Below are 14124 nucleotides of genomic sequence, written 5' to 3'. Positions count from 1 at the left end.
TGTGTAAGCATGCTTAAAAATAGTCTATGTGGCTATATACTCAACTATTAACAGGATTATTTATGAGATGGTCGAAAGAAGAGGGGATTATGTGAGCTTTTACTTTTCAATTTATATATTTTTAGAAATATAAAATACTGTCTTTACAATAAATAATCCTAAGCGTTATATTAAGCCTTCTCTCTTGCTTACTGGTTAGTTTCCTAATACCTGGAGAAAGTTTTGTCACCCTTTAGCTCAGGGCTGTATTTTAGTTCTTGATCCCTTGGCTGCTTAATTTTCCCTTGTTGGCATTTCAACTATTTCTATTACAATAGAACTGACAATTTTGTTTAACACTTATACAAACAATATTAAAATAACGACAAAGGTGCTATATATTTGAATATTTGGCAACACATAACTAAAGCACAGAGGCTTAGAAAAGTAAAATAATAAAATTCTTTTGTCCAAATTTAATGAGTTAAAGGCCAATTCTGTATATAAAGTACAGGTGATTTTCAAGTTTCTAAAAGTGTTTGTTTTTTTGTTCCCATCTGCATAACTTCTCCCCTCTCAATATAATCAGAAGAGAAGATATTGTCTATAACATAGCAAAATAAGCTACAAAGTTTAAAACAAAAACAATAAATTAGCCATTATTTAGTATATCCTAGAAAACAGCAAGTTTAGAATAGTGGGTACTTTATTTTAAATGGAATATGGTCAAACGGAAAACTGTTTAAAAAGGAGCGGTAAGGATATTGAAGGGACCACAGTCATATTATACTGATGTGGAGAACAATGGCAAAAGAAAAAAATTAAATTTTTTTACAACTTACAGCCCATTGACAAGTCCCTGAGACAGGCAGAGTGACCTTCCTCTAGGAACTCAGCTGCCTCAACATTAATACTTTGCTAAGGGCCAATGGCAATTTTAGCTTAACATTATCCTAATCTCCAAGATCCTGTAACTCTCCTTTAACATATACAAATTCCTTTGGAAACTTTATCTCTATTCCCCAAGATACATGTTAGCAGTTATCTTCCAAGATAATGGCCCCCTGATATATATCCAAAGGGTCTCATGACTAAGGTTTAACAAGACAGTAATAAATGACCTTTTCCTGACAATAGCTAGCCTGCTCAAGGTCCTGGAAACCTTGCTTCCAAAATTCTCTAAAGAATTATACTAGTCCCTAACCCCCTCTCAACTTGAAGATATATAATCAATCAGTCACCCGTGACAACTCCAGTATAGCACTTTCTGCCCATGAGACTTGTCCCTATGCTTTAATAAAACCATCTTTTTGCACTGAAGATGTCTCAAGAATTCTTTCATGACTGCTTGCTCCAAATTCCAACATTTCCACATCAATATGAGGAACTAAAGATGCTCAGGATGGTGAGAAAGGGAAAAATGGTAATTCAAAGAAACTTGTTTTCTACAGCTCCACAGCACAGAACCAGTATCAGTGGACAGATGTTAATAGGAAGGTAGATTCTGGCTTAAGATTTCTACCAAATTATTTCTAGAGGTTATTACAGATAATGAAAAATACTGAAAAGCACATTTTAAACATTTTATTTATTTATCTATTCATCCATCCATCCATCCATCCATCCTTTAGAAAGAGAGGCAGAGGGAGAGGGACAGGGAGAGAGACAACCTTAAGCAGGCTCCATGCTCAGCGCATGAGGCTGATGCAGGGGCTTCAGTCTCACAGCCCTGAGATCATGATTTGAGCTGAAATCAAGAGTCGGACACTTAACCAACTGAACCACCTAGGCACCCCTGAAAGACATTTTACCATTAAAAGTAGAGTCTTAGCCCTACTATATATATATGGTGCCATCAACCCCCCAAGAATAAGAATGAATGATAAAGAAGGTAGCAGGCTACCTTTCCAGTACACTGCAGGTGCTGTCCTGGCACGGAGAGGGAGGTCACAAACATGGTAAAGCAGCGAAGCAAGAATACAGTGCCCATCAGACTACAGAGCCTTCGAAGAAGTATTGACCTGTGAACAGAGCGACCAAAAAGAAAGAAAGATCAGAAGAAAGCAAACCCCAAAACTCCAAGCATCAAGTGTTTACTTAAAAGGAGAGCAGGTAGGAAAACCACTAGAACTAGGCTCTTTGAAGAAGACACAAATCTTAGAGAAATCTTAGATCTGAAGCATCCCTGTCCAACAGAACTTTGCAATGCTGGAAATATCTTGTAACTGCACTGTCCAATAAGGTATCCACATGTGGCTCTTGAGCACTTGAAATGTGACTGATACATCCAAGGAACTGAATTTTAACTTATTTCATTTTCATTAATTTAAATAGACATATGTGGTTAGGATCTGCCATGTTAAACACTACTGACTTAAGGGCATCATTTCATTGATAAGAAAACACAGCTAAGGGATCCCTGGGTGGCACAGCGGTTTGGCGCCTGCCTTTGGCCCAGGGCGCGATCCTGAAGACCCGGGATCGAATCCCACGTCGGGCTCCCGGTGCATGGAGCCTGCTTCTCCCTCTGCCTGTGTCTCTGCCTCTCTCTCTCTCTCTGTGACTATCATAAATAAATAAAAATTAAAAAAAAAAAAAAAAAAAGAAAACACAGCTAAGAGAAAGTAAAGGAATTATGCAAGAAAGAAGTAAGACTAGTACCTAGTCTGCCTCTCAGCTTAATATTAGTGCTATTATTTATACATTGCTCATAAATTATTTACTTTATGAGAGGTAAAACTAAACATGATTCTAGGGAATTTTTTGCTCATTAATAATTTTGTAAATTGGTTACTGATAATAGCTATCTTAAACATTCTCCAATCTCTCTTAAACTATAAAAATACTAAGTTTTTTTAGATACAAGTTTTATATTAAGTATACCTAGCAAAATTTTTTTAGCAAAAATTTTGAACTGCATTGTGATATCACTTGTACTGTCATACTATTTTTTAAAACTTCCAAACCAAAACAGACTATAATATTCTTAAACACCGGGACTATGCTTTACCCATTTTCAAAATCCTCTTCTATCCCTCAAAAAAGTATTAAAACACAGGTTAAAAGATCTTAAATTTTAGTGTGTACATCTGGAATGGAGCCTAGGAATCTACATTTTAACAAGAAACCAGGTGATTCTAATGAAAGCAGTATAAAGGCCACACCTAAAGAAGCCTTTCTTTGACTAATCAAATGCCAAAACTCGCATTTAACTGGCCACTGCTATGCTTTGCTAAATCTACCAAAGTTTCCTCTATGGTAAATTCATTCTTGAAGAGTAGATAAATTCAAATTCATGGCCTCTTGTGAGCCAAAGTTAAACCAGGAAGCAACAGTGATATTATACGTTTTTAAACCATCTCTAGTTTTAAGTAATCCAGAGTTTAAAATATTTCTGGAAAATGGGAAAGAATGAAGCATTATACAGCCTAAAAGTTTGACAAAACAATAGCAATCATCAACCTTTCTTTTCACCTTCAAAGCAATGGAATACCTGCTACTTAGGACCTAAAACCCCTCATTGGTTTACTTGAAAGCATTCCCTGTTGAGGAGAAAGGATAAAAAATCAAGAAAGTGTACCTATTCCTCATCAGTGTCCATAGACAATAGATAGCAGATCCACAAACTTTATAGTTCTTGAAATTTTTTCATTATGTCTTTTTACTTAAATAATTTCCCCTCATTAGCACAGGAAAGAAGCCTCCCCTTACTACTTATTAATGATAAAAAAAAACTCTTTCCTTTATATTTCTTAATGAAAGTGCCAAAGAAGCACTTTCTCCACACAACAATTTCCTGTATCATCTTAAACCACACTGACTAGATAGATGTACATGGTGTGCAAATAATCCCTTTTCTACTGGACCTCCTCCAAGCAGAGAATTTCTTCCACCCAAATACTGTTCTTGACCAAAGACTGTCCTTGGAGGAGTTTCTATCCTTCAACAGAAAGTGACATTTCCGATTTGTTTCCAAAGAAAGTTATGGCTAGACTGTCAGCTGTTGGCTCACGGCTGAACATCACCATCTCTGATCTTTGCCTGCAGAATACTGCTAAATTCGCAGGTATTACTTCACAGGGACTTTCTTGTTGATCAAACCCAAAACATTTTTCACAATGAAGAAAGAAGGAAATTAACAAGGAAACTACAAAAGGGGGAAACAAGGTGTGATGAACTTTATCCAAGACAGTCAAAATATTTTGTCTTTTAATGGCATAACTGAGGTACCTGTGTTTGTGAAGAAGAAGAACCAGGAGCCAAATATAGCACAAAATCATGCCACATACTTCTGTCATGGCAAAGGCCCATGGAATTCTAGGAACACTGGAACAGAAAAAAATTACATTTTGGACTGACAAGAAGCGTATTACGTAAACGACACTCTGCAGTAAGATACTCTTCTAAATTGCCTTCTATAACTTTTATCTCTTTTAGGAGATGATATTTAAAGAAACTGGGGGGAAAGATTGTTTCATAAAGTATTCCATTTACCAAAACCTCTTTGCTGTGATTCCCAAATAATGATTCTCTGTGAAGAAGTTAACAACCCTTTTCTTCCTCCCTGTAGTATGGTATCCCTGGATACAGAACTGCCCACAAACATCAACATCGATGGGAAAAGTTTCACTCTTGCTAATTGAAGAATCAGGGCTTGAACTTGACTCCTCTTTTCTTTTTTTCTTATAATAAATTTGGTTTTGTTTTAGAGGTAGTAAATAAGAGTTTTTGTTTTGATTTATTCCTTCATTACTTTCTGCCCTCCTTTGTTTTATATCCATTTTCTTCTCTCTTTTTCCATTGATTCCTCTTTCTTCACCAAATCTTTCTTCACAGCTCCTGTGGTTATTCACTAGTAAAATACATGTCACATTTCTTAATTAAAAAAAAAAAAAAGAGGGGGGGCATCTGGCAGGCTTAGTTGGTTGAGCATGTGACTCTTAATCTCAGGGTTGTAAGTTTGAGCCCCACGTTGCATGTAGAGATTACTTAAAAATAAAATCTTAAAAACTAAATACATACATAGAAAGAGAAGGAGAAGGAGAAAAAGAAGACAGAGGATGGAACAGGGTAAAGGTGGCAAGGAGTACAAACAGGTCATCTTCAGGTGGTAGGATTATTGTCTTATTTTTATTCTTTGTACATTTCCACTTAAAATTCTTATACGATGTGTAATTTTATAACTAAGGAAAGTTATTTATTAAAAAGAAAACATAAAACCTGAAAGAAAGATATTAACAGTCTACTCCAAACCTTACTCAGAGTAAGTGAAGAGAGCTAATCATTTTTAGTCAGGGACTTCTCTTTTACCTATTACACCTCAGGAAAAAAGACACCTCTTCTGTATTTTTAATCTACTGTTGCCTTTTATATCTGGTATAACTGGGGGAAGGGTTATTTCACATGTCAGAAATTTTCAGATAAAAGAGATTCCTGAAGCACCTGGGTGGCTCAGTCAGCTGAGCATCTGACTCTTCGTTTCAGCTCAGGTTAAGGTCTTGGGGTCTTGAGATTGGGTCTCAAGTTAGGCTCTATGCTAAGGGTGGAGCCTCCTTGAGATTCATCCTTTGCATGTTCCCATATAAATACATCTTTAAAAGAAAGATTCCTTTAAATGACTTTTAGCCATATAAACTTTAAAAATTAACATTAAGGGACACGTGGGTAGCTTGAGCATCTGCCTTTGGCTCACGGCGTGATCCCGGTCTGGGGATCGAGTCCCGCATCAGGCTCCCTTGTGAGGAACCTGCTTCTCCCTCTGCCTCTCTCTGTGTCTCTCATGAATAAATAAACAAACTATTAAATAAATAAAAAAATGAACATTAAAATAGATGTATATGAATATATATATGTATGTTCATATATGTGTGTATGTGTGTATATATATAAATGTATGCAAAACATTTTCCCAACGTTTAGTATGGAAATAAGTTTTCTGACCCACTCCTTACCTAATTATTGCTCCCCAGAGGCAATCACTTTCACTCATGTGTTTTATTTGGGCAGCTGCCTACCCCCCACTTCATTTTTTCTCCCCTATTCTCAATATTGTTTCACCATTAAAAAATAATAATTTTGGCTTTCACTTAACATAAGTTTGTATATATCATTTGTAGCTGAGTCAGGAGAGAACAATGATCAAATCTCTTTCTTGTAGTAGAAATTCTTATATTCTCTACAGCTAAAAAATATATATTTTTTTAAGTTCGTTGTTTCTTGTGTGTGCCTATCACCATTCATCTTCAAACTAGTCTACCAATTTCAATTTTTCCTTTTAAGATAAATTTCTCCTAGAGTTCTTTTTTTTTCCAATTTTGTATAGCTGCATTTTCTAGTTTTCCTGTATGGCTTTTTGAAATAAAACTTGACCTTCGTCTTGGAAATTCCTTTCTGTATTAGATTCTTTGTTTCTTGAACCCATGTTCTCTTTTTCTGTTTACCCCTTAAGTTTTGTTTTTTTAAGATTTTTTTTTATTTACCTGGGGTGGGGGGAGCACACACAGGTAGGGGGAGGGGCAGAGGAAGAGGGGGAAGCAGACTCCTCACTGATCAGGGAGCCCAATGCTGGGCTTGATCCCTGGACCCTGAGATCATAACCTGAGCTGAAGGCCACCTAGGCACCCCTACTCATTAGTTTTGATGATGTGTATCCTCCATTTTCTGAGAAAGACAGGATGAAGAATAAACTTGGTTGTTTTGTTTGTTTTTTAAGGGGAAGGGCAGAGAGAGAACCTTAAGCAGGCTCCACACTCAGCTCCAAGACCCACACTGTGCTCCATCTCACAACTCTGAGATCATGACCAAGCAAAAACTAAAAGTTGGGATGCTCAACTGACTGAGCCACCCAGGCACCCTTAAACTTGTTTTTAATGTTAGTTTTAAGGGGCACCTGGGTGGCTCAGTCAGTTAAGTGTTTGCCTTTGGCTCAAGTCATGATCCCAGGGTCCTGGGATGGAGCCCTGCATCGGGCTCGCTGCTCAGCGGGGAGTCTGCTTCTCCTCCTCCCTCTGCCTCTCTCCATGCTAATGCTCTCTCTCTCAAAATAAATAAATAATGTTAGTTTTATTGAGATTTAATTAACAACCAGAAAAATTCACCCATTAACTATACAGTTCAATGAGTTTTGACAAACATTCAGTCATGGAACAACTACCACAATAAAGATACAGAATATTTTCATGACTCCAAAGAAGTTCCCCTGTGCCCTTCTATAGTCAATCCCCTTTCATTTCTAGTCTAAGGGCAACCACTCAACTGATTTCTGTCGTATATTGGTTTGCCTTTCCCAGAATGGCATACAAATGGAATCTACGTACCTTTTGTATCTGGCTATTTTCACTTGACATAATATATTTCAGATTCAGCCATGTTATTCCATGTATAATTTTTATAATTTATTAAAGATTTTATTTATTTATTCATGAGAGACACAGAGAGAGAGAGAGAGAGAGAGACAGAGGCAGAGGCAGAGACACAGGCAGAGCTCCATGCAAGGAGCCCGATGCTGGACTCGATCCCAGGACTCCAGGATCACGCCCTGGGACGAAGGCAGGCGCTAAACCCGCTGAGCCACCCAGGGATCCCCAATCCATGTATAATTCTTAATCCGTTCACTGGTTGGTAGATTTTTGGATATTTGATGGATATCTGGATATATCCAGTTTTGGGTGGTTTTGAATAAAGACCATTATAAGTCTTTGCATGGATTATATTTTTATTCCTCTTAGGTAAACACTTAGGAATTAAACTATTGTGCCCTATGTTAAGAATATGTTTAACTTTTTAAGAAACTGTTAAACTGTTTTCAAAGCAGTTCTATCATTTTGTATCTCTACCAGCAATGTATGAGAGTATCAGGTGCTCTGGATCCTTGTCAGGTGTTATCAGTTTTTTTCATTTTAGCAATTCTAGTGGCTGTGGAGTCGGGAAGTAAATATTTTGAGACTTGCAAACTTAAAACATTTCCTTGGTAAGTGGAGCCTTATAACTAATTGGTAGCTTGCCTGGACAGAGAATTCTAGGTTAGACCTTGCTTTCTCTCGGAAAGTTAAAGGTATTGCTCTTGTCTTCTAGTTTCCACTGTTGTAAAGAAGAAGTTTGATGCTATTTGGATTTCTAATCTTTGAATGTTACTTGTTCTGTCACTTACGAAGCTTTTAGGATCTTCACTCTAAATCAGTGTTCTGAAATTCTCCATTTCTTGTACTGGGTGCTTAGTGGGCCCTTTCAATCTGGAAAGTCATATCCTTTGAATTTGGGAAATTTCTTTGTATTATATCCTAAATATTATCTTCCTTTTTTCTCTACATATTCTTTCTAGAACCCATATTTGTTCACTGTTGGGCCAACTGGACTGATTTTACTTTTTCTCTTTTTTTTTTTAAAGATTTTTTTTTTTTAAAGTAATCTCTATACCAAGTGTGGGGCTTGAACCCACAACCCCTGAGATCAAGAGTTGCATGTTCCACTGAATACAGCCAGGAGCCCCTCTCCTCTACTTTTTCATCTGTTCTATATACTGGGCAATTTTGTCAAATCTATGTTCTAATTATTCTGTTGGATTTTAAATTTCTACTTTCATTTTTTATTTTCCAAATTTCTTTCTCTGAATTTTCCTTTTTTTAAAGCCTACTGTTCCTGTCTTATAAAATGCAACATCTCTTAACTGTCAGAATATGGTTTTTTTTTTTTTTTTTTGAAGTGTTCTTCTGCTTTCTATTTTGTGTTTCCTGCTTTGCTTTTTTTCTGTTTGCATTGGTTTGTTTTCCTTAAATGTCTGGTCATTCTTGACTGACCATTCATATTTGGCAGTCAAGTACTAAAGAATAATAATTTGATGTTCTGTGTGCATAGACTGAGCTTGTCACATTGTGGGTTTCACTGTAGAATGATGGAGCAGAATAGAGCAGAAGTCTGATTGATGAGATAGGAATATCTCCCCTATCATGGTATCTCTAGTCCTTTCACTTGTGCAGGTTTTCCAAGGAGAGGACTCTTACCCTGCTTAGAGAACTGGCACTGGGTGAGAGTGCATATAGGAAGTCTGGCTACTTAAGGGAGCTAGAAATCTCAGTGATCAGTATGTAAGTTTACATTGAAAATATACTGAAAACAGGCATCTTTTTTCTCATCTGGGCATGGTGTCCCAGAGTCCAGAGTCCCTCACATTTAACTAGTCTTAAGAATCTACCACCTATCTTCTGTTGGAATAAAGAAGGGCTGGAGTGCCTGGGTGGCTCAGTCAGTTAAGCGCCTGCCTTCAACTCAGTTCATGATCCTGGAGTCCTGGGATCAGCCTACTTCTCCCTCTGCTCCTCACTCATCTCGTGCTCTTTTACTCCTCTCTCAAATAAATAAAATCTTAAAAAAAAAAAATAGAGAAGGTCTAAGTTTCTTAAATTGCTTTTCAATCAATTCTCCCATATTTATCTGTACCTGGTCATGAAAAATGCTTGGTGCCACCTGTTTTGGGAGTTTTTCTAGAACTCTGCAATATAAATAAACTCACCTCTTGGACATTGCTGGTCACCATCCCTAATCTTACAATAGGCACTTACAGCTCTCTACTTTCCAAATTTTCATTATCACTGTTCTTAATTAATGGGATTATAGGGTTCCCCTTCATCTCCTTTTACTGTTGTTTCAGTGAAGTGTTGTGAGGAAATTTTTATTCAAGATCTGATTTATTTTGATGCAAAGTTTTCTAAAATGCATTATACATGTACATGCCTCTTTTTTCTGGATAAAAATTTAATTTTCTTTGGTAATTCAATCATGATTGTGAACACTGATTATTACACTGAACATGGTAATGACTTCAGGGACTACTGAGAAATGAAGGTTAAGCTCCAGACTAGTTTTTCCGTTATTTATGTTTGCTTTTTGAAGTGCTTCTGGTTCTTCTCTTGTCGCTGTTTTAAGTGGGCCTGCCTACAGACACATCCCTATCTCCTTCTAATTTTCTAATCATGATGTGCTAAAGGTCTTGGAAGTGTGTGACAATAGCTTCAGAAGCAGACTCTGAAACAAAGATCAGTGTGAAAGGGAGTAGGAATGCTCCCAAGAGAAAACCTTAGTATACTGAGGAAATGAGATCAGGAAGGCAAAGGAAGCAAGGCAAGGGTGAGATATTAAAGTCTAGTGGAGAAGCTATGTTAAAGGTTAACTACGGCTCAATCCTGTGTGGAATTTGGGAGACAGTGTAGGTCTGACCTAAAAGTTGTCCCAATTAGTGTGAAGAGAAATAAAATCTTTGTCTCAACTCATCAGTCAATGGTTAAGGGCTGTTGCTGGAGGGATGTAAACTCCTAAGCATGTTTGCCTCTATCTGCAAGCAGGCAAAATGTGTTCAACAGCCCGGATGCAGCTCTCCAACAGACACATCTGCTGGATTTTGGGGGTATCCGTGTGCAAGAAAATGAAAAAGAGATCTGGGAGTGTATAGAGAGAACACTGACAGTACCTGCTACTATCCTCCTATGAATAAAGCTTAAATGCTTAAGAGCATGAAGATTTGTAGTGGGCAGCATTGTAGAGATGCAAAATTTGGCTTCAAATCCTCATCGCAAGCTGAAAATCACATATAGGTCTATATAAAACTTTGTACACAAATGTTCATAAGCAGCATTATTTGTAGTAGCCAAAAAGTGGATACAGGGGGTCCCTGGGTGGCTCAGCGGTTTAGTGCCTGGCTTCAGCCCAGGGCCTGATCCTGGAGTCCCGGGATCAAGTCCCACATCAGGCTCCCTGCATGGAGCCTGCTTCTCCCTCTGCCTGTGTCTCTGCCTCTCTCTCTCTCTCTCTGTGTCTCTCATGAATAAATAAATAAAATCTTAAAAAAAAAAAAGTGGATACAACTAACCATTCATCAACTCATGAAGAGATAAACAAAGTATAGTATTATCATACAATGGAATATTGTTCTGTAATAAGGATGAATGAACTACTGATACATACTACTATATGGATGAATCTTGAAAACATGCTAAATGAAAGAAGTCAATCACAAAAAAAGGCCACATATTGTACGATTCCAAAATGTCTAGAATAGACAAATTCAGAGACAGAATATAGATTAGTGGTTGCCAGGGAACGGAGGGAGGAGGGAATGGAATGGGACTGATAATGGATAGGAATTTCTTTTTGGGGTGATGAAATGGTTCTGGAATTAGTGGTGATGGCTGCACAACTCTGTAAATACACTAAAAACTACTGAATTGGACACTTTACAAATAAGATCCTCATTTCTCTTCCAGACCAGTTTTCCTCCTTTCTCCCACTACGCCACAGTTATAGTCATCTATAGAACCTGAGCATCTATTTTCTCATTTCTTCAAGATTTCAGCTTCCGGTTCACTAGCACTCTCTCCAAAACTTCTATTTTAACTTGAATTCTTCTCACTCACTTCTTTTTCCTTCCCCTCCTGTGACTTTGTCTTTTATTCTACTTCAATGACCCATGCCCAAGATTATAATGGGGATCTTATCCGAAGATAGTCTTTCATAATCTCAATTATATCTCAACGAATCCTATACTAACCAATGCCTTTTCTCTTTTCAGTTTAAGTCTTCTAGTACTCCAACACTGATAATTTTGAGCCCTAAAACCCACTGATCTTATAACATTTTCACTGTCCTTCACCTATCTCATATCCTCACGTTCCTTCTTAGCCACCTGAGTCCATGGTCAGTCATTATAATCACTCCCTTGCCTGGTTTTCCTTCATTATACTGCCTAGCAAAACTTCAGTCTTGCTTAAATTCAATCATCTACCTACTCCATACTTGTATGTGTGCAGTTGAGTGAGGAAGGAAAAACCCACAATGCCAATATGATTACTAACTTCAAGGAGGCTGTCAGTGCTGCTACTATATCATACAAGTCTATTCACTCTTATAGAGGACTATTTTATACCTCATTCTTATTCCTCAAATCATCATCCTTCTCTCCATTTTCTAACTCTGTTCACAGAGAATATAAAAACAATCAGGAGAGCATTTCCTCATGCTCAACCACCACCATCTAGCAAACTTCTACTTCTGCTTCTATATTTTCTATATTTCTCCTTGCCATGGATAAACAGTCATGAACAGCCCATTGCCTAAAATCAGCCTCTCCCACCCACTAGATCCCATCTCTTCTCACTTATTCAAGGACATGAAAACCATATCCTCTCTTTCCTCTAGTACTATTTCCCTCCCCCTCAAATTGGGTTCATTCTTATCATCAATAGAACAAACATACTATATAACATAGCCCATCCAAAACTAAAACCCTGGTGACTCTACATCCTTTCCTCCTCTTCCCAAGCTACAGCTCCATTTCTCTGCTACCTTTACAGAAAAACTTGTAAGACTTGATTATTTCCAACTTCTCTTTTCCCACTCTTGTTCTCTCTCATCAGTTCTTTGCCCACTTTTTAAAACTTTTCTGGGGGTATGAAAAGATGAAAGAATACTTTATGCCCTTCATCTAAATGCATCAACTATTTAGACTCCTCAGCAAGCAGGGAGTCCGACATGGGGCTTGATCCCAGGACCTCAAGATCATGACCTGAGCTGAAGGCCAACACTCAACCAATTGAGCCACCCAGGCGCCCCTACGTTAATTTTTTAAGATTAAAATTTATTTATTTGAGAGAGAGAAAGAAAGTGAGCATGAACAGGGGGAGAGAGAAGGAGAAGTAGACTCCCCCACTGAGTAGAGAGCCTGATGCGGGGCTTCATCCCAGGATCCTGAGGCCATAACTTGAGCTGAAGGCAGATGCTTAACCAACTCAGCCACCCAGGTACCTTTCCATATTTGTTTATTTCACTCCTTATATACATACTTACACACACAATTTTAGAAGAGACAGGCCCCACCCCCTGCAAAAAAGGTAGAGAAATTATGACACTTCTCTCCTAAATACTCCAACGTGTATCTCCTAAGAACAAGGATATCCTGAGGCACCTAGGTGGCTCAGTGGTTGGGTGCCCGCCTTTGCCTCAGGTCATGATCCCAGGGTACTGGGGTCAAGTCCTGCATCAGGGTCCCTGCAGGGAGCCTGCTTCTCCCTCTGCCTATGTCTCTGTCTCTCTCATAAATAAATAAACAAACAAACTTGAATAATAAAAAAAAGAACAAGGATATCCTCTTCATAACCCAATACACTATTACACCTAGGATACTATAACACTGATTAAGTGTTACACATCATTTAAGACGCAGTCCATATTCAAATTTTCCTAACTATCCCCAAAATGGCTTTCATTTTTTCTTGATATAGAATCCAATGCTCTTGGTTACAGTTCTTCAATATCCCTCTGTCTGGCTTTTGTTTGCTATTACATCGACATTTTTGGAAAGTCCAAAGATTTGTCGGATAATTTCCTCATGATTAGATTTAGGTTATATTTTTGGGGAGCAAGATTATTAGGTAATGTGAACATCACATCCAATGCACATGTCAGTTTGTCACACTGTAATGCTAACATTTGATCATTTGGCTAAAATGATGCATGTCAGATCATCAATTAAGAATACTTAATTATTCTCCCTGTAATTAATTAATATGTGGGATATTTTCAGAATATGTGAATATCCTTGACCTTCTACCTAATGCTTTTAGCACCCACTGATAACTTGCCTGAATCAATTACTATGTTGAATGTTCCAAATTAGGCCAGCTATGTTTATTCGTATTATTATTGAGGAATTTCCCCTCTTACCCCGCCATTTTTTATCACTATGGATTCACAGATTCTTATTCAATATATTATAATCCATTACCATCATTATGCTTTTTATGTTCTAATTGTCCCAGTTTGACCAGTGCAGGCCCCTTCAAACCAACTCATATGCTCTTTTGACATGCTTTCATTGGTTTTGTGCACTCCCCTGCTTTATGAAATAAGAGTTGTTTCACTCATTTTATACTTTCCTTGCCCCACACTTAAAACCAGTTCATATCAGTCCTGAGAAATCTTGCTTACTCTTCTTTATGATTAAATAGTACTCAGCTATATAGATGTACTATATTCAACCAGTTTTCCATGAATAAGCATTTAGATTATTTCCAATATTTATAGTTACTACAAATAATGTCACAATGAATAATTTTATACATAAGTTATTTCATATTTGTGGATATATATCTAGGTAAA

General features: G+C 37.5%; 1 protein-coding gene across 4 annotated transcripts in view; it reads right to left on the bottom strand.

Annotated features, from left to right (window-relative positions):
- SAMD8 (sterile alpha motif domain containing 8) overlaps positions 1-14124 on the bottom strand; it is a 49498-nt gene that overhangs the window by 8518 nt on the left and 26856 nt on the right. For all 4 annotated transcript variants that reach the window (XM_038534439.1, XM_038534442.1, XM_038534441.1 and 1 more), the window contains exons 3-4: positions 4210-4305; positions 1883-2000 (exon numbers count right to left, since the gene is read on the bottom strand). In XM_038534439.1, coding sequence (XP_038390367.1) covers positions 1883-2000; positions 4210-4305 — 214 coding nt within the window. The remainder of the gene's footprint in view (positions 1-1882; positions 2001-4209; positions 4306-14124) is intronic.

Source organism: Canis lupus, chromosome 4, assembly GCF_011100685.1.
Source record: "Canis lupus familiaris isolate Mischka breed German Shepherd chromosome 4, alternate assembly UU_Cfam_GSD_1.0, whole genome shotgun sequence".
NCBI lineage: Eukaryota > Metazoa > Chordata > Mammalia > Carnivora > Canidae > Canis > Canis lupus.
The sequence above is the reverse complement of the archived record's forward strand: the minus strand, read 5'-3'. Positions and strand labels throughout refer to the sequence as shown.